The following is a 27,959-nucleotide window of genomic DNA, read 5'->3' on the forward strand; positions in this document are numbered from 1 at the left end:
TCCGAAGCAGCTGTCACTGTGCACCCCTTACACATCCCAACACAACCTGCTGGTGCACCGAAGTCTTGATATGTTAGACAGGGTCTTCCCCTAAAATAAGACCAAATCACCTGGCTCTAAAGCTAAGCGACTTCTTGCATTTACAACATCGTTGCCAAGACAGTGTCATGAAACAGTTGAAAACACAGTGCTACCTTATGCATGAGACTGCAGTGAAGGCAGTCAGGCAAAGACAACTGTCTGTTTTCCTTCTGGCAAATGGAAATGACATGCCCCTCCCCCTCGGAGAGAAAGCAGAAATTCAGCAGCTGTGGTAGCAAGGACTCCAGCACGTGACTCTTCAGGACTGGGGAACACTTGGTGCCAGGAACCAGGTAAGGGGACGTCGGAGCACAGACAGAGGCCTGGCACTGCCGAGATGCCTGCTGCGCCACACAGGACCCGGCACCAAACCTTCAAGCACTGCCGAAGGGGACTGATTCTTAAGGAAAATAGCCTGGGGGTGACGAGAGGAACAGCAGCTCTACTTGCAGGGAAACCACTGCAGCAAACTGCCTACTGCTTCCGTTAAGAGGAAGGAGGTCTCGAGAAGAAGCAAGGAGAAGCGAAATCTTCTTTCAGGCCTAGTGTCCCCTTTAAGCGATGTGCAAAACTTATGCCGCCTCTTACCCACGTTTTTCCTGCCGTTTTCCAATTATGCGGCAGGCTCACGATAAAAACAAAATGAGCCCGACGTTGTGACTCGTGTTACTGTGCCGCCCCGCGCAGGTAGCAGCGGCGAGCTGTGACGCCCCCCAGCCTCTCTCACGCTCCCCTTCACCAGCTCCTGATCAATGGACACCTCACCTCTCGCAGGGACAAGTGTCGAAAACCGGCAAAGTCCCATTTCACTCCCCTTTCGAATGACCTTTCTCTAGATTTCAAAAAAAAAGAAGTACAATTCCAAACAATCTAGGTTTCTTGCTGACCCTCTTCCTAAAGAGAAAACCAGCTGACTTAAAAAAAAACAAAAACAAAAAAAACCAAGGCGCCTGGGAGTCAAAACACATCAAATTTTAATTGCATACTTCAAATTCTTAAGAATTCTGTTTATGCCTTAAAGCATCTGCAATTTTTTTTCTTTTTGGTATTGAAAGCATGAAAAATATTTCAATGATGCAAAAACCAACAACAAAAAAAGCTCCTTCAACGTATTTATTTAGTGCAGGCTGAACTGACCGTGGGATGGGGAACGGGTCACATTAGAGCGCACCCTGCAGTCTACCCTCAACCCCTCAGCAGCCTACAGTCCGGCAAGAGAATAAAAGTGATTATGGGGGCTTCCCTGCGGGCGCAGTGGTCGAGAGTCCACCTGCCGATGCAGGGGACGCGGGTTCGCACCCCGGTCCAGGAAGATCCCACATGCCGCGGAGCGGCTGGGCCCGTGAGCCGTGGCCGCTGAGCCTGCGCGTCCGGAGCCTGTGCTCCGCAACGGGAGAGGACACAGCAGCGAGAGGCCCGCGTACCGCAAAAAAAAAAAAAAAAAAAAAAAAAAAAAAAAAAAAAAAAGGTGATCTTGGAAGTTTTAAACATTTATTAAACATTCGTAATTGTTCCCAGTCCAACCAAAGGCATTACATACCACTTCGCAGACTGTTTCTTTCCATCTTGGTCTCACTAGAGCCAATACCTGATCACGTCTCTGTCCTGTACTATCGCTATAATAACTGATCATGTCTCTGTCCTGTACTATCGATATAATAACTGAGAGAGGATGGTGCTCATGTGGTCACATCAGTACAGGACAGACACAGAGGTTATGTGGAGTGACATGTGAAAGGCCAGGCATACCAACAGGCCGGGGAACAAACAGCACGTAGCTTTCATAAAACCATCACCAGCTATTCCAATACCCTTTATTATTGCCCTAACTGACACTGAAAATCTGCACTCTGTCAAGACCCTGCAGCAAGTTCTCCCGTCTCCTAATCTCAGTGATGTCATCTTTGGCAAGCTATAAACTTTAAAGGAGAAACAAGACACTGAAACAGAAAAAGGGTTGAAAACACGGTTGCCAAAAGGAGAAGGCACCAATTCCAAATTTTGTACAAGCACCAGGTACAGTGGTATGGACCAAATCTCTTGGAGTTGGGCGGTGGTACGGGTGGGGGGTCAGGAACAGACAGGGTGACGCCCATCCTGGGGTGACAATCTGAAAGTTGACGGCACAAAGTGTTGAGTCCACATTCCCTCTGAGCTACAGGGTCCAAGGACAGTTGCTATGAATGAGCTTTCTACCTCGCGGGAAGGGAGAAGGGAGAGGCCGAAGCCAACTAAATTTATAAACCAAAATTACACCGACAGTTAGGGGAACGTGAGTTGTGTCAGCTGTTTGGCACGATAACGGTTATGACGCAGTCTGCCAATGTGTTGTGATTTCCAAAGAAGCATGAGATCACTTAGGTGGATGCCTCAGAAAAGAACAAACGAAACTTCCTGGAAGGCCAATGGGGTCACAGTTACTCTGAAAATTACACTGTGCACAAAGTGGAGCTTGCAGGCCATGCGGGAACAGAGTCGCGCCTTCCGAGTCGACTCCCTGCTCCGAAGCCGCCGGGGGGAAGAGCGGCTGCGGCTGGGCCGGGGGTCCCCAGGGTCGCAGGCGGCGCGCAGGCCGCGGGACCCCCCCACTCAGGCAGAGCAAGAGACGCAAAGAGCTCTCTGGGAAGCGGCGCCAACACGGAGGAACGAGCAGAGAATTAAGGCCGATGTAGCACAGGACTGGAAGTGTATGCCTTTTTGGTAATAGCTGCTTGTCCACAGAGATGTGATGCGGATGGCTAGGTGATGTCCTGTAATACCTGAATCCTGGATAACACCGTCGTCCATACCAAGTGCTCAAAGCCACCAGTTTCTCATGAGGCAGATGCGTATCTGACGTCAAGAACAGAAGCAGCCTGCGCAGAGGAGAAAAAGCAGAATCGAAGACAGGCCAACAATATAACCGCTAACTCCGCTCTGGCGCGGCCCAAGCCACTCTGCCCCGCAAACACCGTCCCTAAGGGCAGGGCCCTGAGGCGATGCCTGTGCCGAGGCCAGGCGGGCAGACGGAGGGCGAGAGCGTGGCCCCTGCGGCCACGTGTCTTGGGCTCAAATCCTGGCTCTGTCCCTTCTAGCTGTGTGTTCTTGGACGAGGTATCATTTCTCTCTGAGCTTCAGTTTCCTCATCAGCAGAATGTACACAGTAACGATGTCCACTTCGCAGGATTAACTAAGAATCCCTGCAAAGGGCCTATCAGCACAGCGCCTGGCAAACGGCAACACTCAGGTGTCCTAGGACCGGCCGGAGGGGACACCATGGTGCCCACCCCGTTTAGCTAAGAGCCACCAGAACATGCTGGGGTACAGATGATCCCAAAGATCGCAGGATCTTCTTAGAAGCTTCAAAGGCATTTCTTAACTCTCTACTCTCATGTTTTAAGACTGACTTCCAGACCCAAGCCTAAAAGTCATGGAGCTCACTGCTACCCCCGTGGTGTCTTACTTCTAAGGAAGCAGCTGAGCTAAGAGTCCAAAATCTGAAAACAGCTGTGCCTTCAGGTGAAATCCCAATTTACGAGAACTGTTGTTAGTCAAATCAGATTACTCCTCACTAGTAATACACTCACTCATTCTATAATTTTAAGTGAGAATGTGTATCTCCAATTCAGTCACTTTTAGCATCCCTCTGTGCTTTTCTGACACCTCCCCATACTCTATCCTTGGCCACCCCAGAGAACTCTGAGTCTCAAAAGCTCAACCCTCTTGGGCTGCTCTCTCTCCTTAGCTCTGAAGGAAAAAAGCCCGCAGCTGACAGACAGCTATGTTTCCAGAACTTCTCAAATCTGATGGCCTCCTCCCTGTCTATGCTGCATAAATACATAAAACCCGAGGGCAGGCAGGACACCAGCAGACATCTTTCTTAGTAGCTGGATTCCAAAGGATAAACCAGAGTGGGAATTTACAAGGACACTAAGTTCTGAGCACTGATCAGACAATTAACCAGTTCCCTTAGGTGCTTGGTGGACACAGAGAAGCAGCCGGTCCTTACAGATTAATTTCCTTCTGCAAACTAACATATGGAGAACAGAAAACCAGGGTGGTGAAGCAGGAGGGCTGGTACCATAAGAAACATAAAAAGAAAGGGAGGGACTTCCCTGGTGGGGCAGTGGTTGAGAATCCTCCTGCCAGTGCAGGGAACATGGGTTCGATCCCTGGTCCAGGAAGATCCCACATGCTGCGTAGCAACGAAGCCCATGTGCCACAACTACTGAGTCTGTGCTCTGGAGCCCCGCGAGCCACAACTACTGAGCCCACGTGCCACAACTACTGAAGCCTGTGTGCCTAGAGCCCGTGTTCCTCAGCAAGCGAAGACGCCACACTGAGAGGCCCACGCATCACAGGAAGAGTGGCCCCCGCTCGCCGCAACTAGAGAAAGCTCGCGTGCAGCAATGAAGACCCAACGCAGCCAAAAATAAAAATAAAAAAAAATAAATATATAAAAATTTTTAAATAAATAAATAAAAAGGGATAAAGAAAAGGAAATATAGGCATGCACATGAGTACACGTCTGTGTGTGGGTGTGTGTGTGTGAGAGAGTTTTAAATGACTAAAGAAGTGAAAAAGCTTTAAAGGAGCTATAAAGACTAGATACTCAGGTGGAGTTAGATAATCCCATTCCTTCTGAAGAGAAGCCTGGGTAAACAGACACAGAGAACACCAACCACCAGAGAGAGGACGTGCTGCTGGGCGGGGGAGGTCAGCTACCGATGAGCCAGGCAGACAGGGTGACGGGACTCTGATGTGCCATCGGCACGGCAAGTGGACCATGAAGGATTAACTTCTGGACTAACAAGAAATGAGGAAAAGGCAGCTGACTGACTTAAGCTAGTCAGTCAAACAGCCAGGTCTAAGAAAACCATGACCGTGGGAGCTCAGCCGACGATCTCATCTTTAATGCTAACCCGGCTGAAGCCGGCTTTGATTGTATTTGAGAGGCGGGAGGTGAGATCTGAGTTTCCTATTATTTCTGCTTCCTGGGACTTAAGGCAGAAAACATACTTGGAAGAAAGCTTGCACTCTCGTAAATTCTGACGTTCCTTCCCCAGTAATCCTCATCTTTTCAGCACTTCCTAAATTGAGTCCAGGACTTCAGGGAAGTTAATTTCTTGCTAAAGGGGAAATTAGCGCACAGACCGAAATCACTGCCAACAGAGAAAAACACCTTTGTTGCGCTCCTGTGCTATCCTGTTCCGCGGGCAGGCCATGCCCGGGTGTGACTCAGGGACCCCACTCACGTCGTCAGTACACTTCCTACAAAGATCTTCTGGTGGAAGGCTCTGTAGAGTCTAATTCTAACAAAACTAGCGTTTGTCCCGACAGGCCTCGCAAAGCCACTTGCTGGCATGGCTCCCCGCCTGGGGGCAAAGGGCAGCACGGGCAGTACAACAGAGGTGGCTCCGAATCACCCCTGCCTCATGTGGGGGGGCCTCGACAAGAAAGGGATGAGCAACTTAACCCTGAAATTGCCACGTCAGCGAGCAAATGCAAATGGTAGAGGCAGCAGCAATGAACTCTTGGCTCCCAGCCCTGCCTCACCACACGAGGGCACGGGGAGGAGGAAGGTAAACGCGCAGAGGGAGAGACAGGCCACCCGGACCGGAAGCGGGGAGGCAGCCTCCACAATCTCCCCCACCCCGACCTCCGCTGCCCGGGCTGATGAAATCCGTGCCGCCACCCAGGAGACGAACAGGATGCCAGGCTCCACGCAACCCAGGACCTACAAGTGTCCCCATCAGCACTTCAGCAGCAAGGCAAGCAGATGCGGAAGCAGACAGACCAGGAACCTGCGGACTCCCCAGTACGTTCATAAACCTCACAGGAGATGACAGCACATTTCACACGACTGAGCTTTCCTGATACTCAAGGCATTTCTAACTTACCGTTTTAGGGCAAAGCTGTCATTGTATTTAAGGAAACATCGGTAATGTGGAATATTCTGTGGCCAGAGGAAACCAGGATGGAATTAAGAATTTGTCCAGAAATTAAAATGTGAATAAAATAAGTAGTGACCAAAAAGTGACTGAAATCAACACATGTATTATGGCATTTACAGGTAAAAGTCAAATTACTGACATAGCCGAAACCTCCAAGTATCTCTACAGATGGGAAAGGTCATCAATGAAGAAACTAACTGGAGAGCTAAGCACGAATCTGGCAGAGATCAACGGTTTCAGACTCACCTCATCTTCCTCTTCAGGCATCTTGACAGAATTATCCGGGGACGTTACGGGTTTCTGGTCACCGGGACCATTGGCTTCTTCTTTCCCATGTTCTGCCTCCCATTCTTGTAAAACTTCATCGATGTTGAAGCGGCGTCGATAATTTACAAAAAAGTTTTTCACTTGTACCACTGATTTGTTCCCAATCACATCTGAGATTGCCTGAAAATCTCGGCCATACTTCCTGATGGCTAAGGATGTAAGAAAGCATTTTTTTCAACACGAGAAAAATAATAAAACACACACACACACAATTGAGACTTACCCCTTATCCAGATAAGGAAACACAGAGGCTTTCAACAGCAGGCACAATCTTAGCGTACTATACCAATGGAAAAGAGCAGTACAGAGTCCAGCGTGGATGTCTGGCAGAGACACTCCGTGTGACCCTGTCACGCAGGGTCTGTACCTCCCTGTCATACGTCGCGTGGTAAGTGAAGTCACCCAGCAATTACCCTCTGCCATGGACATCCTACAGTGGCCTCTTCAGGGTCCCCAGGACGAGAACACCTCCAACCATACAACCCCAACACGCGAGCTGTACCTCCTGACTACTCAGAACCCAACGAGGAGCTGCTAAAGTGAAACACACCTTTAAACGCGGAGGCTTCCAGATTAACTTTTACACCTTGTGAGACGTGGGAAAGGAAAAATGTAAAGCCCAAAGAGAACGCGGTAACTTAGCTAAAATGATGCCCGCTAGAAGGAAGTGATCCTCCAAGAATTTGTTCCAACAGGAATGATGTGCTGGGAGCAGGACGGGGTATAATGCTTTCCTGAAGGCGACTGCTCTTCCTAAACCTTTATTTTATAAGAACGTCCTCCTACCTTGCACGGCGAGCAGCTGCTCCTCTGTGGTCCAACGTGCGTTACATTTCTGAATGACCTGGGTATCCAAATGAGCCCCGTTAGCATACTACCTTTAGAGATGAGTATGTCCTTATGAAAATTAATGAATCTTTTTCTCATATCAGAATTTTAACATCAACTAGGCTTATAAAATTATGTACTACACCTTTCCTTCTAAGAGATGTGTACTGGAGACACAGACAGTACATTCTTAAACACATAAACTCAGGTGTGACTTCAAAGATGATATTAACATAATCCTACCTCTGGAAGTCGATATGGTTCTATTCCACCATCAAGTTTTTCTTTTAGAGCACTGTTCGTCTGTTTAATATTCTGAATCTGAGGGAAAGAAGATTTTCATTTAAAAAATGAAACACTTTTATTAAGGTATGAAAAGAAAAGAGAACTGAGAAAGCTAAAAGAAACAAAAAACCAAGAGGAAAGAAGTTCCTGGCCAGTAAGGTAGCCCACATTTGAGGTACCTATAGCATCCTTTGAGGGCAGCTAGCTAAGTTCTGTAATTGACTTGCTTAGGGCACCGGACAAGAGACAACCAAGACGGAAGAGATGGCGGAAAAAGATGCCTGCGCGCCCAATCCCAATCCACCAGCGCGGGACGGGCGGCCTGGGCCACGGGGCGCACAGCTGCAGTCGGACACAGCAGACAGTGCCTGGGCTCCCACCACGCAGAACGGAGCTGAAGGAACAGAGCAGGCAGAGCCAAGGCAGGAGAGCCTCACGGCCCCGAGCGCCACACGGACGCTACACAGGGCAGAAGCCCCACCTGCAGACTTCTTTAACGGGGAGGAGAAAAGAAAGCAGTAGGTCAGTTTTCCACAGTCTAATTCTGAGCAATGGTAACTTCATGTTCTCACAAATTATCTTTCCCACATTCTTGCTTTGATTCAGTGGACCTTTCACTGTCCTTGCCTAATCAAAAGAAAGACACAAACAGTAAATACAAAGCACTCAATCACTCCACGGCTGCTCTTTGATTCTGCACGCGCTCCTGGACAAGCTGGGTCACAGGAGGGGCCCTTCTCGCTCAATTCCAAGCAGAGGGGCATTTCTGGGCCTAGCACTAGGGGAACTCTGGCCCTATCATTTTTCACTCTTGAATAATCATTTGAGCAAATAAGAAAGCAAGCAGAGGAACAGGTTCATTTTCCCAAGTAAGACATCAAAAATATCCACGAGTGGAAGGTGCCCTTGAAAGCAGAAACCCTATTAAGGCAAAGGAAGAAAAGCAGACATTGTAGAGATAGGGAAGGGGTGGGAGACGAGTGGAGGTGGTGGTTCACTTTTTAGTAAATCTCTCTCCTCTTTCAAAAAACTTTTTATACTTATACAATTTTATTTATTTATTTATTTATTTATTTTGCGGTACGCGGGCCTCTCACTGCTGCAGCCTCTCCCGCCGCAGAGCACAGGCTCCGGACGCGCAGGCTCAGCGCGCGTGGGCCCAGCCACTCCGCGGCATGCGGGATCCCCCCCAGACCGGGGCAAGAACCCGTGTCCCCTGCATCGGCAGGCGGACTCCCAACCACTGCGCCACCAGGGAAGCCCTTATACAATTTTTTAAAACCCCACTTTCGACGACTTACATTTCATAGATTTCCAGTTTCACAGATCCTTTCCTCCTTTGTTTTACTTCTTCTAAAAGGTTTAAGGGGTCGGGCGGGGGGATGGTACAGGAAAAAATTTCCATGCTATGCGACCAGTGGGCAAGTAATTAAGACCAGCACTTGTAAGGATCAGAAACCGACACTGTCTGCCCTCACCAAGGGCCTGAAAGTCTGCCAGAAATACAGTCCACTCCAAATCTTTTGTAACGATGCCACACCAGAACATAAAAACAACTGAAAAGAAAAATACCGGAAACATGCACAAAATTCACTCTACAGTAAAACCAAAAACCAGGACCTTGCTTTACTGAAATTTTGGTTTATTTTGAAAAGGTACAAATCAGAAGAAAATACTTGAAATTTACTCACAGTAAGTAATTCCAAGCTCTCAGACCGGCATAAGCTGACAGAACTCTCTCTGATAATGAAAATATTCTAAACTTGGGCTGCCCGACAAGGCGGCCACCTGCCACACGCTGCTACTAAGCACCTGAAGAGTGGCTTATCCAGCCGAGGAGTCACATTTTTAATTTTTCCAATTTTAAATAATCCGAACTGAAATCTAAAGACCACATGTGGCTACCACACTGAACAGCATAATCTTAGACTCTTCTCAGAGCTCACAGTTACCAACAACCCACAAAATACCCACAAAATACTGCAAGGCACTCTCTGAATTCTGAAAACTAGGCCTAGAAACTTCTGACAGGGAATGAGAAAATTCTCAAAAGTCAGGGGTCTAGATATAACTGAGCTTCATAATTATTAATCATGGTAAACTCTGTTTCATTTATAGCAGGGGTTGGGAAACTATGACCTACATACCAAATCCAGCCTACTGGCTGTTTTTATAAATAAAGTTTTATTAGAACACACACACACACACACACAAGTCAGAGGTATAGACTACTTCATGTCCCCCCCACCCCACCCCCTCCCCCCGGCATTCCATGTGATTAAGTAACATGCATTTTCCAAGGAGACCAAGCTGTTTAACACATGCATTTTCCCTCTAAAATCAATGGATAAAGAAGCATCGAGATTAAATGAGTGGCTACACGGTACAACATCCACAAATCCTGAACTAAAAGTTAGCTCTACATTCTCATTTACCTACGTGTCTGCTCCTAATCGTTTTCCAAATTAGCAATGTCCAGTGCTTACTAATCAGAATAAGAACAGGGATTAGTTGCCAGCATCATGCCAACCGGAAAGGAAGCCAGCGTGCCAACAAACTGGATAAGAAACAGAATAAAAAAAGTAACCAGCATTTAAAGCAAAAAAACAAAAAAAGCAGTTGACTTGGCCTGGTGCCTTACCTAGAGCTCCTGGCTGAACACAACTTATTTTTTCTATTTTATTGGGTATTTAGTGATTCTTCTCTAAGGTCAGACCATTTCATTCTCTCCACCCGGAAAGACCTGATGCAAGCAGCAGTGTCTGCTGGCTAACCTGACAGCCGTTCCCAGCCCCCTTCTCACTTGTGTCTTGGACAGCGGCTGACGATTTCCTCAGCGCTAGGAGGAGCCGGGCTGCAAAGCCCTGCCACACAGAGAAAGTCCAGGAGGTTCTGGGAAGGCAAAAGCTTTTCTTCCACCCCCTCTTCTTACTGCCCTGAATGCAGACACGAAGGTGACAAAATGGCTTCTGCAGCTTCCAGCGTGAGGCAACAAGCAAGATGAAAAGCCTAAAAGCTAAGGATGGTGGAGCAGGAGAATCTGAAAGAATCTGGGTCCCCGAGAGCATCACTGAACAGAGGAACTAACGCCAGCCATCGCTGACGTTGGAATCTCTTGTTATTTGATAAAAATAAATCCTTCGCTGTCTGAGCTGCTGTTAGTCAGGTTTCCTGTCCTCCCTGGATGGCTGTTTCCCTGGCACACAACCAGACACTGGGGCATCCAGAATAAAATGCCCACTGTGCGACTGACTGCCACGTGCGTCTGAAGTGCAGCTGGCAGAAGCCCTAAAGGCTGTGGCAAGTAAACAACTGACCTCATCTCTTCGTAAGTCAGCCTCTGAGCGTTCTCTCTTCAACAGTGTCAACTCTGAGCAGCTACCTTCAAATAAAAAATCCCTGCTCTTGACCCTGGCTCTGAAAACCAAAGGCTCTTCATCTATCATACTACAAAGTCAGTAACACCTCTGTAGAAGAAAGGGCCTCTTTCCTTCTTCGACATATTGACACCGAACACAAGAGTCAGGAACTCACTCAGCAGAGGGGATTGAGGCCCCCGGAGAGGAAGGTGAAACGCACAGAGCTCTCCCAGCGCAGATGCGGCTTACTACAACACCCGCACACATCCTGTAAGATCAGGCAGGCAAGGATTAATCTCATCATTTGAAAAGAGGCCCAGGAAGATTAAGTGATTCTCCTAAGATTAGAATGCAGCTGTGGCAGCCGCAAGCCCACAACTCCGAGGGGCATGCCAGGTCCTGGTCTGTGCGGCCTCCTTCACCAGGGGACAGCCGGGGCCACAGACCCCACCCTTCTCTTCCCAGCCCTGCCTAGGCAGCCATCAAGATTGACAAATCAAAGGCAGCAAGAACTAAAAGTGAACCACCAGTCCATAATTCATCTTCAGTTTGGGGTCGGGGGGAGGTGACTGACGGAAGGGCAGCACTGGGCCACTCGGCTAACTTTGGGTCTGACTTTTACACAAAATCGGATGAAAAGACAAGGAGGGGCCATTTCTCACACGAACCACAAATAATCAGGAAAGGATGCATTTTAAAACCAATATTCTTTACAAGAGCATCAAAAATGTACCAAACATGTAGGAATAACACTAATAAAGGAAATACAAGACTTGTTCACAGAGAATGACAAAATACTGGAAGAAACTAAACATCTATAGAAGTGCAGGAATGTATCGTGTTCATGGATCATAAGATGTTAGTTAATTCTCTATATTGATCTATACATTCAACACAATCCCAGTCAAAATTCTAGCAGAATTACTTTTCTGGAAATTGAGAAGGTGAGTCTAAACTTTATATGGAAATACAAGGGCCAGGAATAGCCACGACCATCTTGGAGGACTCCTCCTACCACACATATCCATTCATAATCTATGTATTATTAAGACCATACAGTACTGGTGAAGAATGGACAAACAGAACTCCAAACCTGACGGATACACACAATGGACACCGGATTTAAGACAAAAGTCCCACAGCCTTACAACAGGGAAACGATAGTCTTTTTTAATGAATAGTACTGGGTAAACTAGATATCCATATGAAAAAAAAAAATTGACCCTACATGTAACAACATACAAACAAAAACACTGCCAGGTAGACTGAGGATCAAAATGTAAAAGGCAAAACAAGAGTATCTTCACGACCTCAGGAAAGGTTCTTAACAGACTCAAAGAGCACTAACTGTAAAAGACAAGAATGAGAAACTGGACAACCTTAAAACTAAGAATTTCTGTTCATCAAAAGATCCCACTAAGAGGGCTTCCCTGGTGGCGCAGTGGTTAGGAATCCACCTGCCAATGCAGGGGACAAGGGTTCGAGCCCTGGTCTGGGAAGATCCCACATGCCGCGGAGCAACTAAGCCCGTGTGCCACAACTACTGAGCCTGCACTCTAGAGCCACAACTACCGAGCCTGCGCGCCTAGAGCCCGTGCTCCGCAACAAAGACAAGCCACTGCAATGAGAAGCCCGTGCACCACAACGAAGAGTAGCCCGCGCTCGCCGCAACCAGAGAAAGCCCGCGTGCAGCAACGAAGACCCAACAGAGCCATAAATAAATAAATAAATAATAGATAGATAGATAGACAGATAGACAGATAGATAGATAGATAGATACCACCAAGAGAGTGAAAAAGAAGTCCTCAGAATGGGAAACAGGAGACAATTCCCCCACTGCCCGCACAACTCCACAATGAGGTCACAACAGCACGGTGGAGGGGAGGGTGCTACTGGCATCCAGTGGGTCGAGGCCAGAGATGCTGCTAAACATCCTACAAGGGGCAGAACAAAGAAATTATCCAGCCCAAAATGTCAACAGTGCTACAACTAGGAAATCCTGATGTGGCGCAACCAAAGCTCACGTACAGTGACATGACCACTTTTGGAAACTGTCTGGCGTTGTCTTCTCGTGTCGGACATGTGCACACTCGGTAACCCAACAACTGCACTCTTAGGTGTACCTCCGATGCACACACAACACACCACGAGGCACATAAAACAACGCTGCTATCAGTATCATGTGTAAGAGTCAAATGTCCACTCAAAGTAAAATGGATCATTTGTTGGGTATTTATACAGCGATGAGAAAGAACAAGAAGTATGGCTCTCTGTTACTTGGACAGATCTCACATGTTGAGTAAGAGCCAGACAGACAGACACACACACCCCTACTTTATCATTCTGTTTCTATGAAATCCAAAAAAAGATTAAAATAACATATGGTTTTAAGTCAGAACAATGGCCACCCCCCGGGAGAAGGTGGGTAATGAACAGGGGGCATGAGTGAGGCTTCTGAGGCAACGACGCATTTCTCAAGGGGAGATAAAGGGGCTGTGGAGGCGATGCTCCATGTCTTCAGCCAGACAGAGGTTACCTGGGTGTGTTCACATTATGAGAAGTCCCTGAGATCTGTATCTATATCGATATCTGTATAAAATTTCAACTTCATGGTTAATCTAAGGGAAAAAAATCAATGGGCCTAAGATCTTCTGTCCAATTCCTTAGAAACAAAATGCGCTTTTGAGATTTGGGGAAAGAGAACATCCAAGTGAGTGAGAAGTAAGAACACGTCTAAAGTGCAGTTAACTCTGCACCCAGGACTGGGCTCACGGGTACCTGTCGTTTGATTGACACCAGCTCCATGTCCAGTTGTCTCAGCACCGTGGTAGCAGCAGTGGCATTGGCAGAAACAGCCTCCACGTCTTCTTGAGAAAGAAACATTCCTTTTGGAGGTTTCCTTTTTGCTCTATTTTTAGCTTGTGTACTATGTTTTTCTTTTTTGATCTGAGGAATTGTCTCAGTAGGGGGCACCTGCATGATACACGTATTTGACCAATGAGAAACTAAAAAAATTAAAATGCCAAATGAACAGTAATAAGCATATTGTCTTAACATGGCTCCAAACAATCTAAGACAAATACCACACCATCTCATAATTACCATCTACAAGTTCTAATACATAGTTAACAGACAAAAACATTGGCCATTCAACTTTGGCTAAATAAACACTTCAAAGTGGACTCCATTTCCTTCCTATACAGATACATCCTTATTTATAAACCTCGACAAGAAGCATTCCCAGCTTCCTGGAGGAACACAGGAAGAAAAAATAACCTGTATTCCCTTCTGGTGAGCTTTGTATTTATGAATAAGGAGTTATTTTATCCAAACAGTCCCTGGCAACTGTAGATGGACATACGGCCACAGAAAGAAAAAAGAAAAGGAAAAAAAAAATGATTCAGCAAATGTATAAGGATCCACTTAAATTCTTTAAATCTTTATAGATGGTTATAAAAATAAAAACTTCAATATGCAGCTTGTTTATACACCTTTTCGGTTTTTTTCTTTTTGGATGACACAACTTTTAGGGCAACTGTGTAACTTGCTTCAAAAACTATATGCTGGGGGCTTCCCTGGTGGCCCAGTTGTTGAGAATCTGCCTGCTAATGCAGGGGACATGGGTTCGAGCCCTGGTCTGGGAAGATCCCACATGCCGCGGAACAACCAGCCCCGTGAGCCACAACTACTGAGCCTGCGCGTCTGGAGCCTATGCTCCGCAACAAGAGAGGCCACGATAGTGAGAGGTCTGTGCATCGCGATGCAGAGTGGCCCCCTCTCGCCGCAACTAGAGAAAGCCCTCACACAGAAACAAAGACCCAACACAGCCAAAAATAAATAAGTAAATAAATTAAATAAATAAACAAAAAAACCCCTATATGCTGTTATTTAAAAATGCATGACTGCTGCTTATTTTTTTAAATGCTTTCTCTAAAACCAAAACCTTTGGAAATGAAATGCACTAGTATCTTGGCAAGGAATGGATAACATCCTAGTGGTAACCATTTTAAGAACAAGAAGTTTTGGTTAACTGTTTATAATTTCATCTTGTCAGTGTATTAACATTGACTGGTAAAGCTGAAAATACATTCAGCTTTTTGCTTCATATTTTAAAAGGCTGAGATAAAAAGGCAATGCAAACCATGATGGTACCAATAACCCCTCGAACAAGTGGTAATAAACAACACATAAAAATATAAGTAGACAATAAACTATGTTCTGCAATAGCACTATGCTATTCAGTAAAGATCGCCTATTGACCATGTGTCTGTTTTAATAACGTTTTAGTAGGTAAAGAAACTGAAATTTAACCATTTTTCTTTTTAAATTAGAAACTGCTATATAAATAACAATTACAGAAATTAATATAAAACCAAGCCTCTTTCATTTAAAATGTTCCGCTGAAGAACCTAATAAATAACAACGCATCAAAACAAAGCTTAGGGGCTTCCCTGGTGGCGCAGTGGTTGAGAGTCCTCCTGCCAATGCAGGGGACACGGGTTCGTGCCCCGGTCCGGGAAGATCCCACATGACGCGGAGCGGCTAGGCCCATGAGCCGTAGCCGCTGAGCCTGCGCTCCGCAACAGGAGAGGCCACAACAGTGAGAGGCTCGAGTACCGCAAAAAAAACCCAAAACAACAACAAAAAACAAACAAACAAAAAAACAAAGCTTACTAAAAATTGCAAGTACAATTTGATTTCCCAAGCAACGTAATTTAGCTAATCCTTAAAATGATCTTGTTATTTGGGCACTCATATAAATCACTGGTAAGAGTGCTATCCAGAAAGAATTACCAGTTTCCTATTTGATAATATATACAATACCAAAAGAAGCCTTAAGAATATATCTAGAACACTTTGACTCAATAATTCAACTTCCAGAAATTAATTCTAATGGAAAAAATTAAGTGCACAAATATGTAGTCATGAGATCAGCATTTCAGCATTACTTACAGGGAAAAAGACTGTAAAATCCCGTATGAGATTAATTAACTCAATTATAAAAGATCTGTAATGATGGAATAACATACAGCTATGCATACAAATATATTTGACATAAAAATATGTTCAAGGTTCAGTATTGACGTTCCTCAAGAAACTAAAAATAGAATTGCCATAAGATCCGGCAATCCCACTCCTGGGCATGTATCTGGACAAAACTATAATTCGAAAAGATACAGGTAGCACCCCTATGTTCACAGCAGCACTGTTTACAATAGCCAAGACATGGAAACAACTTGAATGTCCACTGACAGATGAATGGATAAAAAAGATGTGGTACATATATAAAATGGAATATTACTCAGCCATAAAAAAGAATGAAATAATGCCATCTGCAGCTACATGGTTGGACCTAGAGATTATCATACTAAGTGAAGTAAGTCAGAAAGAGAAAGACAAACACCACGTGATACCGCTTACATGTGGAATCTAAAATAGAACACAAATGAACTTATCTACAAAACAGAAACAGACTCAGACACAGAGATCAGACTTGTGGTTGCTGGGGGGAGGGGGTTGGGGGAGGGATGGACTGGGAGTTTGGGATTAGCAGATGTAAACTATTATATACAGAATGAATAAACAACAAGGTCCTCCTGTACAGCACAGGGAACTATATTCAATATCCTGTGATAAAGCATAATGGAAAAGAATATATACATAAAACTGAATCACTCTGCTGTACACCAGAAACTAACACAACATTGTAAATCAACTATACTTCAAGTAAAAAAAAATGTTCAAGGCAGAGTAAATTTAAAAAGTTATAAAATTATATATTAAGATCTGATTTTATATTTTTAAGTGTACAGATTCAGAATTATGTATAGGCATATATATTTTACAGAGAAGGGCATCTGGAAGGAGTCACCAAAGTGTTAATAGTGATTATGGGTGATGAAATGATAAATCATTTTCATTTTTCCCTTTTGTTTAGCTGTATTTCCTACGTGTCTATAAAATCATACATTATTGGTGTAACTTTAAAGTTTAGGTATGTCTAAACTCTTTTGTTTTTCTCATACTTTAGTACCTTTTGAGATAGAAAACCTTGTCAGATTTTACTGAAACTACAGACTCGGTCTTTAGAAAAACACGTATGTGAACACGTGTAAAAGTCATGCCCACGCTGGGATTCCATACTCCACCCTGCATGAGGGGCTGAATGGGCACCAACGGGCTGAGGCCCGCTTTCCTCAGCTGTGGTGGTGGCACCCATCAGGGACCCGCTGCAGGCAGCTCTGTACCGCGGGGGTCCCCAACTAGGCCACAGAGCCCTGGTCTCCCCAGAGGACGCCACATATGCTTTATTCAATTTTTATGAATGGGCAAAATAAAGCAAGACTCTAACCCCCATTTCAAAAGGCTAAGACCGTCCAGACACCCCATTGTTCTCAGTGGACAGTTTACAATAAGTAAATGTTATAGATATACCCCCCAAAGGTCATGTATAATTGTAGGGATTTGTGGACCTCTTGGATCCACAGACTATAAACCTCTGGCGTAATGATTTTTAAAACGTGAGAGATTAAAACTTCACCATGACCCAGAGGGTGCAGGCCCCGGGCAGATACAGAAGGAAGGAGGCCACCAGAGCTGAAAGGAGGGGCCGAGCTTGAGCCTGGTCCTCACGAGGCCCCTGTGTAACCTGCTGAGTGAAGGGCCCCGGAAAGAAGGCACTGAGAACTGTGGCCCTAAATAACAACCTTCCTCGCTGAGGCCAGTTTTCCCTTTAAGACTTGCTTCCTCATATTTCTTGGCAAACAAAATTCTAAGTTCTACAAAGCAAAGTTAGTATTGTTTAAAAAGCTATACCATGATGCCTTGTACACAGCACTTAATATATTAAGTAGAATGATAAAAAGGAATGTTTTACTTATGAAACTAGTAATGAAATTTATTTGTCTTAACAGTACTGGGGGGAAAAAAATACCTCCTTTTTGCTTTCCTTGTTTTGATCAATCTCAATGTCAATGGGGTTATTTCCATTTGTTTCTTCCAGTTCATCCTCACTGGAAGACAAAAATAAGTTACTGAAAGATTACTTTGTACTAATTCTATTTAATACACAAATGTAAGCAATATATTGATTTAATGACAGATGTAATACAAAATTAGTATATGTTTTCAGAATGCTGGGATAAATACATTTTTACAATTCAAATAAAATACCAATTCCATAGTTCTTTTAGTCTAAATGATTTTAAAAGCTATTAAAATGGGTTTCTAACTCCCAAACCAGGCCTAGAACACTGTCACTTTATTATTTGTAAAGTGTTTTCTCTCAACTAAAAATGTCAAATTTAAGACATTTACTTTAATTCTCCATAAGCATCTAATGGAGGACCAGGACATGATCATTAGATATAACTGAGAAATTATTCAGGAATAAAACCTATTGTATTGGGAATAAATTCACCAACAAGTAAAAATCCATGTTCAAGTCCCACCTGTCTACTCACAACCACACAAGTCTGAGAATGGGAGAGGCTTTTTGGTGGCTCGAATTAACTGATATTTGAAGTTAATTTTAAAAAGAACGCTCACACTGATATGGTGCATGCTTTTGTTTATATCCTTCCATGCAGTATTTCTTACTTAAAAAAAAAAAAGCTCTGTGGTAGGCCTTTTGCTTGAAAAGAGTGTGGAAGCGAAGGCTCCCAGAAGCCGGGCGGCCGGGCCCGGTCTGCCTGCAGCTCAAGCCAGCTGAACAGAGGCGGCAGCAGAGCACTCAGGGCTTCCAACGTCGCCACCCGCTTCGCCTCGGGAACCCATCCCAGGCGACACACCCACTGTGCTCTCCTTCTCCCCCAAGCCGCCCCCAAGGCCCACGGTGGTGAGAAGTTCTGGCTGAGGAAAGCATGTCCGAGAGGAGAAAGGGCCGGCGTGGAGGGAATTTTCCCAGGCCCTGCCATTCCTCTCACGGGCAGGTCCCGTTAGAAAGACGACAATCTCTCGGGTGCTTCTGCCGGGGCCGGGGTGCCCCTCCTCCCTTTGCGTCCTGGCGGTGAGAAGGTGCACCGGGAAGGTACGCGCACCCTCGCACAGATGCAAAGGGAGAACAGTGCCCTTCTCGCTCCATCCTCAAGGATAACAAATCCCAATCTTCTTTTTTTAAATTTAATTCTGGTTTCAGCTTAGTAAACCGTACTTGTTTGCAGTAACAGACTTAGTTTATAAACAGTAAACTAGACCTAACATCTAAAGGAAACAAGAAATTTTAATCAAAAATTGCTATAACACTAAAAACAAATTCAGTAGAGTCTGCTATTTTTCTTTGGTTACAAAGAGTACTGATGCATAAGTAGACCCACTAGTTATGTATGTTGCAAACTAAAAAATATGCAGGGCTTCCCTGGTGGCGCAGTGGTTGAGAATCCGCCTGCTGATGCAGGGGACGCGGGTTCGTGCCCCGGTCTCGGAAGAACTCACGTGCCGCAGAGTGGCTGGGCCTGTGAGCCATGGCCTCTGAGCCTGCGTGTCCGGAACCTGTGCCCCACAACGGGAGAGGCCACAACAGTGAGAGGGCCCGCGTACCGCAAAAAAAAAAAAAAAAAAAAAAAAGCAGATGTGCCAAGGTCAACAATTTTATAGAATCTTATGGTTGGAAAGAGCTTTGCAGGCGTCTCCAAAAGTTATTCTCTTTCGTTTGAAATTATAAGATACTCTCCTAAGACAGGGCCACAGAGATCATATAGTTTATAGTCCTTCATTTTATTTGGTACTGTTAATTTATAAAAATAATATATTATAGAAAATATAATTTTTAAAAGCCACCTATATTCCCACTACCATAAAACCCACTATGTTTGTGCCCTGCCTTCTAGACTTGAAGCATCTTCATTTTAGAGCTGAGGAGATAGAGGCCTGGAAAGGAGTGCATTGACCCAACCCGCCTGTGAGACCATCAGCAGACCCTTCAGCTGAGACCAGAACCCACTTCTGCGGGTGAGCAAAGGCTGCTTCCCTGACTCTGCTGTATGTAAGGCTGAGGGCGTGATGGTTAAGGTGCGTCCTATGCACTAAGCTGTCCTTAAAACTAACCTCCTTATTAAGAAGTCATAAAATGTTCCCCTCTCTCTCACTCACATACACAAAACGGATGGTCAAAAAAGGGAAGAAGGAAATCCAAACTGTAGATTTTAACATACCAAACATAAAAACGTCAGGTGAATCCTGCAGAAGCACACCAAGTAAATTTTAACATAAGAAGTAAGAAATTCCTTTTTACTAAAAGAAGACACCCTTAAGGGGCACAAAGGAATGTGTTGCAAAGTTCACTCATTCAGAACAAAGTGTGCTGACTGCAGCGGTGAGAAAAGACACCTTTAGAAGGTAGCACTCATGCATTAACACAGCTCATGAGCGTGGAGCTGAAGAACATCTGTGTACGTTCTGGTCCCACCAGGAAGGAACTGGGGGAAATCCGGTCCCTCTACCTTTCCTCCGCATACCCACCAGCTCTTAGCAATGCCGGTGCAAAGATCTCCGAAGGGGTGAGACACCACCCCGCGTGCGCACCGACCTTTCCTCCCGCTCCCGTTTCTGTTTCCGGGCGTGGCGATCCATCACGCTGGTTTTGGTCCTCGTCTTCTTCCAGGAGTAGTAAAATTTCACCAGACTTGCTATAGATTTATCAGGAAGCTAAATACAAAAAATGAGTTGGTTTAGATTTAAAGCTAATCTTTAAAAATCAGATGTGTGTAGATGTATTTCATAAGGATCACTCTCACATATTCAGAAATGCCCTAAGTCACCGCTGTTTTCCTCTGAATTCACAGAAGAACTCTCATCGACACATTGTCAAATGACTGAAGCTTGACTGTAAGTGAAACTTAGCCCATGAAAGACTGCAGTCAGCTTAAGATGGATCAGAGTTTTCACACGACTACAGCTTCTAACGTAAGTTCTAGGTTATTTTTTTAAAAATTCATTTTAGCACTAACGTAACCGTCAGTAAGCTTTCACGGTAGGAGTCCACCAAATACCTTTCTAAAAGTGACAGGTCAGCAAACTCCCCAGGGAGACAGGGGCCTCATGATGTTTGGCCTCATCCAGCATCAGAGACCCTTTCTATCGGAACACTCTGGGGGGACCTCCCTGGTGGCGCAGTGGTTAAGAATCCACCTGCCAAGGCAGGGGACATGGGTTCAATCCCTGGTCCAGGAAGATCCCACATGCCATGCAGCAACTAAGCCCATGCTCACAACTACTGAGCCCATGTGCCACAACTACTGAAGCCCACGCACCTAGAGCCCGTGCTCTGCAACAAGAGAAGGCACTGCAAAATGAGAAGCCCGCGCACCGCAATGAAGAGTAGCCCCTGCTTGCCGCAACTAGAGAGAAAACCCGCGCGCAGCAATGAAGACCCAATGAAAAGAACACTCTGGGTCGTCCGGACAAGAGAGGTGGGGTGGGGTGGGGTGGGGTGGGGTGGGGTGGGGTGGGCTGAGGTACATCTATCAAGCTGGGAGGTGCTAGGGAATATTTCACTCTTGTAATGTGAAGCCTCTCACCCACCCAGCAGCTCGCAGTGAGCTGCTTTATTGAAAACGGGAACACTCGTGCTCGAGGATGGCAGCCCTACCCCTCAGGTACACTGCAGGGCCGGGGAGGCAGGGGGGCACGCAGTGAATGGTCTCACCTACTCACCATTTGTTGGATTCTATGAAAAGTTTTCCCGTGAAAACTAAAGGCTTGCTCAAATAAGACTTTATCTTCCACAGTCCACTCATCTGGGAAGGGGGTAAAGTTGGGCAAATCAGCCAATGATTTTTCAATATTATGCTTATGCCAAAAGAGCATCCCAAGAGCCTAGAAAAATAGTATCAGTGAAATTTTTAGACCAACAGCATGGCTGACATGACTGAAACATTAAAGTGGAAATGAGGCTGGCACAAGAAGAGCAAGTATTTCTTCATACCCAGACAAATTCACAAATGGTGAACTCACATACACTGCCAAGTGGCAGACGCTGATCCGTGCCCTTCTGTACACTAACTCATTTGTCTCAAGCCCTATGAGATAAGTTCCATTATTCTCAATTCTCAAGCTGGAATATGGAGGCCCTGAGAAATTCAGTAACTTGCCCGTGGCCACAGCTAGTAAACAGCGGAAGCAGTGGGACTCTGGAATCTGTGCTCGTACAGGTCACACTCTAAAGCCACTGGGTACGAAGGAGAAGGTAAACTCAAAAAGCACACAATTGTTTGTTATTCTTTTGCCAAAAAATTTCAAATATAAAGAGTTTTTGCCAGCTCAGAAAGGAAAAAAAATACAAATGGGTAAGGAACAAATTAGAAACAAGAGAATTCAGGAATACTTTCCAAAGAAAACTCCTTGTATGTCAATTTTAAAGTGGAAATGATCATACTTTTAAGACCAAAATCCTTAAAAATTCATACAAGTGTAATCAGCAATCACCCAATAATAATTACACATTCTAAATAGAAAAAAAAAAAATCGATGATTTTCTGAGCAGCTTTGTGAAGTTCATAAGTAGGGTTTGGAGAAAGAGAAGCATACACTTCTTGCTTTGAAAGATTCTGAAACTACCTTATTGTAATTGGCTTTCCTGACAGTTCTACCAGGGTTAGAATAACTAAAAGTAAGGCCAAGGCTGAAAGAAAGGGTCCAAGTCTATATAACCAAAATCAGTGGTATCCTCAGGCATTAGGGTAAATGAAAGATTTTGGTAATTTACAGGCTGTAAAATCTAGATCAATACAAAGGAAAGCACTAATCCAACTTAATGTGATTACCTAAAAGAATCGTAATTAGAAATAAGACTGAAATAAGATATCATCACACTTTGGGAGAAAAATTAATCTTGTGGATTTCTCATTAATTGGCTCCAAACAATTTTTTAAAAACCTTAATCAAATTTTACAACCAGAAAGTGATTCAAAGCAATTAATATTAAAACAGGTTTGAGAAGGTTTGAGTGTGACACCATGAGTCAGGAAAAAAAAACCATCACACAACCACAAGAATGATAAACAAATCACATATTCAAATACGAAAGCGTTATGCCCAAGTAAGCAGCACCTAAGCGCCACTGCTGCCCTGAACAGTGCAGACTGGCAGGAACACACACACGCTTTTCCAATCAAAGGGTCTCTACACTCATCTCAAGCAGTAAAAAAGGCGACCAGAGCCTGTATAATACGGCTACTGACTACAAAAACATGGCTAATGAGAAAACAATGTTACCCAACACACAGAACAAAAAAAAATGAACAGGTCAACTATAAACCCCATTTTTAACAACAAAAGAAAACCATGCCATTACCTGTTCCATGTTGTACCCATGCTTCTCTTTAGCAATGGCAATGTATTCGTCCACTGAAAAACAAGACAAGAGGCCGGTAAACAAACGGAGGGACAGGGCACAGTCTACGGGCACCAGAATTGATACTGACGTATATATATTTCAGGCCGGCCATGCACAAGAATAAAAATAAAGACTATACAGGAACAAAACAGAGCTGTATAATATGATCTCATTATGGATCTTACATATATAAATCCCACAGAGAAATGGCTGAAAAAATACAGTACTTATTTCTGTATGGTGAGATTATAAGTCTGTTTTTGTTTTTTTTTTTAAACAAGGTTCTACTTAAATTTTCTACGATAAATATTACTTTGGTACTTCGAAAACTAATTATTTAGAAATATTAAATGGGGGTTTGCTTTTAAGTCTCAGCTGATGTTGAAGAACAGGCAACCTACTTTTATGTTAAAAAAAATCTAAGAGATAAATTACATGCACCAACGCCTAGTATTTGCTCTCAAACTCCAAAACAAGGTGGCTGAGGCCAGCTTTCAAGCACTAAGGAAACACCAAGGAAAACGAACACACTCAAACTCCAGAAGCTGCCGCCCCCAGTGACAAATCTACTTCCTCTCTACACTTTCTAGTCTTTCTTCCAGAAAAATAAGAGACTACTAATCAATAGCACTTCTTTATTCATGTATGACTTTTCTTTATAAACTACGAAAATAATACAAGCTCAAAAAGGGAAAATCAAGTAGCACAGAATTGTATGAAAGAAACACTAAATCTTACTAGCCCCTATTGCCCTTCCCTCAAAACTCACTCTCCAGGTGCAATGACCAAACTTAGAGTTGAGAAAACAGGCTGCGTGTTACAGCAGACACCTAATAAAAGTCAGTGCTTCTAAGTTTCAGAATGCTATTCAATTCCACCACAACCATCCTTCCTAATTGTGGTATAACTGACAACTAACTAGGAAAAAGAAATCAATTTTGAAAAAGAACTCAAACTCATTAGCATATATTCTAATATAAGGGGAAAATTTTTTCCGCCGACAAAAAAGAGTCAATTTAATTCAAACAGTAACCACATATAGTGAGTGCATTTCAATATTAAGGCACTAATTTTCTATTTTCTTTTTTACACCTAAAATACTCAAAAACTGACTGGTTACTCCACTCAGAAGAGGGTAAAATTCCAATTTACCTGCGAGTCAGTGAATGATAAAGGCCCTTGTTTGTCCCCAAAGTTGACACTGGTGATTTTAATTTATTTTTAAAATATTCATTCATTCATTCATTTATTTTTAAATTTTGTTGTGCCGGGTCTTAGGCACGTGGGCTCCTTAGTTGCAGCTGGCAGGCTCCTTAGTTGTTGTGGCATGCAAACTCTTAGTTGCGGCATGCATGTGGGATCTAGTTCCCTGACCAGGGATCGAACCTGGACCCCCTGCATGGGGAGTGTGGAGTCTTAACCACTGCGCCACCAGGGAAGTCCAAAAACTGGTGATTTTTTTAATGGGGGCGGAAATATTCCAAAGTGTGTCCCTTGCTTTACTTCACAATACGGTAGATTATGCCAAATAAGAGAAAAATGCTCAAAGGTTCTTAAAAAAAAGAAAAAAAAGCCAACAAAAAGTAAGGCCACAGAGTGGGTGGCTGTGCACACCTGGCCGGAGAGAACTCTTCTGAGAGGTGCCTAGATGCTGCCAGCGGCACCTAGAGCCCGGGGCTGGACCGCAGGTCAGAGGACAAAGACCAGGTAATGAGATGTGCTCAAGTCAAGAACACGTGACAGGAAGAGAGAAAAACAATGTACAGTGAACTGAGGGTCAACCCTGGAGGTCTGCTTTAAGGGTTCCTTCTTTGAATAAATATTTAGTGAACAAACATTAAACGAACCTCAAACTTCTGCTATATAATCTCAACTCTGCGAGCATACAGGTTTCCAGATGCTGTTATTCACCTTAGCTGAGTGAGGAATGTGCGATGTGTGTACACACTCAGTCATGTGATCACCAGTCAGTCAAATGATCTTTAAGCAAGTTACGCACAGGCTGGATGCGCTGCAGGAGGCCCTCGAGAGCCTGTTCTGCCCGCAGCTCTCGCTCTCAGGGCAGAACCAGAATCTGCTACACCAGTAACAGAGTCCAGTACACCTGTCCCCATTGTCTCTTACCAGATTTACCTTGAAAATTACAAGGGAAACTAGAACATTCTTTAGATGCTTTTTCTATTTTCATCTTTTGTTTTAACACGAAAATTAGCTGGTGGTAGGGCCAGGAAAACAGACTAACACAGTGGATTCCAGCTGCTGCAGCTAAGGGTAAATGTAACATTTGCCACGTTGTAAACCACAAGGTGCTCTTATACGGTGGCTTTTCAGGTCACACATCTTTTAGGCTTTCTTGGAGACCACCCTGTGGACTCAAATCTAAAGCAAAGGAAGAACGCTGTCATAGCTACTTAAGTAAGTCACCTGGTACGTCTATCAGGCGCCTTTAAGGTGCGATGAAATGAATTAATATATGGGGAGCCTTGCAACTTGTAAAAGAATTACCATCTGATACCCACGAGCAAAAATACAATTTTTCATTCTTTTCATTGCTCAATGTCCAATAAAGGTTAGACAAACATTTGCTGAATGAATGCTGGGGGACCTGTGATATGTACAATGTCAACATTTTTGGTTCTTTTTCTAGTAAGTTGAAAGGCAGCACGTATCATTAAAAACCCTACAGATAACAAATGCTGGAGAGAGTGTGGAGAAAAGAGGACCCTCCCACACTGTTGGTGGGATGTAAACTGGTGCAGCCACTGTGGAAAACAGTATGGAGGTTCCTTAAAAAACTAAAAGTAGAGCTACCATATGATCCAGCAATCCCACTACTGGGCATATATCTGGAGAAGATACATGCACCCCAATGTTCACAGCAGCACTATTTACAATAGCCAAGACATGGGAACAACCCAAGTGCTCATCAACAGATGACTGACTTAAGAAGATGGGGTGTATTTACACAACAGAGTATTATTCAGCCATTAAAAAGAATGAAATATTGCCACTTGCAGCAACATGGATGGACCTAGAGGTTATCATACTACATGAAGTAAGTAGGACAGAGAAAGACCAATACCTGACATCACGCATACATGGAATCTAAAAAATAATACCAATCAATTTATATACAAAACAGAAACAGACTCATGGTTATTACCCAAGTGGAAAGGGGGAGGAGTAGATAAATTAGGGGTATGGGATTAACAGATCCAAACTACTATACATAAAATAGGCAACGAAGATTTACTGTATAGCACAGGGAACTATAGTCAATATCTTGTAATAACCTTGTAATGGAAAATAATCTAAAAAAATATGTAAAAAACTGAATCACTTTGCTGTTCACCTGAAACTAACACAATATTGTAAATCAACTATACCTCAATTTAAAAAGAAAGGAAGGGAGGGAGGGGGAGAGAGAGAGAAAGAAAGAAAAAGAAAGAAGGAAGGAAGGAGGGGAGGAAAGGCAGCACAGGTTAGGTATGGGGTAAGACAGACTCAGGTCAAATCTTGGCTCTGTCTCTTGATAAAATGAGTTCACAGCTAGTGGTGCCTGGCGCATAGTAAGCACCATATTTGAGACCGTGTGACCCTTAGCAACTTCCTAAACCTTCGTAGGAAGCTGCTCTCACCCGAATAGCTGGGTTATCACCTGACTGAAAACACAGCAGGAACCCCTCCTTTCCCCTCCTCCTCACAGAACGTTTCGGACTAGAGTTAATTCAGAATACAGCCATTGGCACAAACAATGCTGCGGACAGGGCTTGTCTCTCACTACCTTCCCACGCTGTGTAGTCCCCAGCCCTCGTTCCCTTTCGTCATCAGAGGGCATGGCCACCCACCACAGCTTCCGGACTCCTGATGCCCTAGCCACCACCTGCCTGACACAGCCTGCCAGGAACTATGGGTAGGTCATGAAGAAACTGCGAAGTGTACATTTTTCAAAACCTCCCATGTGCTTTCCTTAAGCAAAAATGAGTTTTCAACCTAAGAAAACAAAATCCACTCCCAACTGCCTTGTCCGTGGACAAAAGATGAAACAGGAAGGAAGGGAAGCAAGAGAAGTACAAGCTGCCTGAGACAAAGAAAGCCGGGGTCCATGGGGTCATTTCCGACACTTTCTTTTATCTGGCAACAATAATCTTGACTTTGCCTCTAGAAGATTGAAGGTTAACCAGAGTCCATCCCAATCTGGGGCGAGGAGCCCCTGCGGGCAGAGTCACTGAATGAGCTGTGATCAGGACATTCCAAGGTCCCTGGCCCGGGCATCTGCACCCCCCAGCCTTCCCCAAGGCACATGGGACAGCACAGGCCAGAAGCACGTGTTTCTTGTGCAGCTTAGCTAACAGTCTAATCCATCGTCAGCAGCAGAAGAATCAGACACAGAGTTAAGTGTACTCTGCTTTAAAAACAATTTAAAAAGAAATAATGCAGTGTTTTTAAAACCTTGAAAACTATAGGAACAACCAGGGAGAACTGTCTCATCTTAAATTATGATGGATAAAGACACATGCACCACTCTGATCCTTTAAGAAGTACACAGACTATACAAACCACGGCTTTTATCGACAAGACCTTACCATTATAGAAAGAATAGGTGAATGAATTATGTTTTGGGGTAATATCACTTAAAGGTAGAAGGCGTGAGGGATTTCCCTGGTGGCGCAGTGGTTAAGAATCTGCCTGCCAGTGCAGGGGACACGGGTTTGAGCCATAGTCTGGGAAGATCCCACATGCCGCGCAGCACCTAAGCCCGTGAGCCACAACTAGTGAGCCTGTGCTCTAGAGCCCACGAGCCACACTACT

General features: G+C 44.4%; 1 protein-coding gene across 1 annotated transcript in view; it reads right to left on the minus strand.

Moving 5' to 3' along the window:
* Positions 1 to 1,881: 1,881 nt before the first annotated feature.
* Positions 1,882 to 27,959, minus strand: part of RCOR1 (REST corepressor 1) — a 114,621-nt gene continuing 88,543 nt past the window's right edge. Inside the window, exons 4-12 of the mRNA XM_059058253.2 lie at positions 23,106 to 23,158; positions 21,467 to 21,628; positions 20,340 to 20,458; positions 17,748 to 17,826; positions 13,592 to 13,786; positions 7,413 to 7,490; positions 7,128 to 7,185; positions 6,261 to 6,490; positions 1,882 to 2,936 (exon numbers count right to left, since the gene is read on the minus strand). Of these exons, the coding sequence (XP_058914236.1) occupies positions 2,895 to 2,936; positions 6,261 to 6,490; positions 7,128 to 7,185; positions 7,413 to 7,490; positions 13,592 to 13,786; positions 17,748 to 17,826; positions 20,340 to 20,458; positions 21,467 to 21,628; positions 23,106 to 23,158 (1,016 nt within the window). The 3' untranslated portion in view covers positions 1,882 to 2,894. The remainder of the gene's footprint in view (positions 2,937 to 6,260; positions 6,491 to 7,127; positions 7,186 to 7,412; positions 7,491 to 13,591; positions 13,787 to 17,747; positions 17,827 to 20,339; positions 20,459 to 21,466; positions 21,629 to 23,105; positions 23,159 to 27,959) is intronic.

This window comes from Kogia breviceps, chromosome 3 (assembly GCF_026419965.1).
Source record: "Kogia breviceps isolate mKogBre1 chromosome 3, mKogBre1 haplotype 1, whole genome shotgun sequence".
In the NCBI taxonomy this organism is placed as follows: Eukaryota; Metazoa; Chordata; class Mammalia; order Artiodactyla; family Physeteridae; genus Kogia; species Kogia breviceps.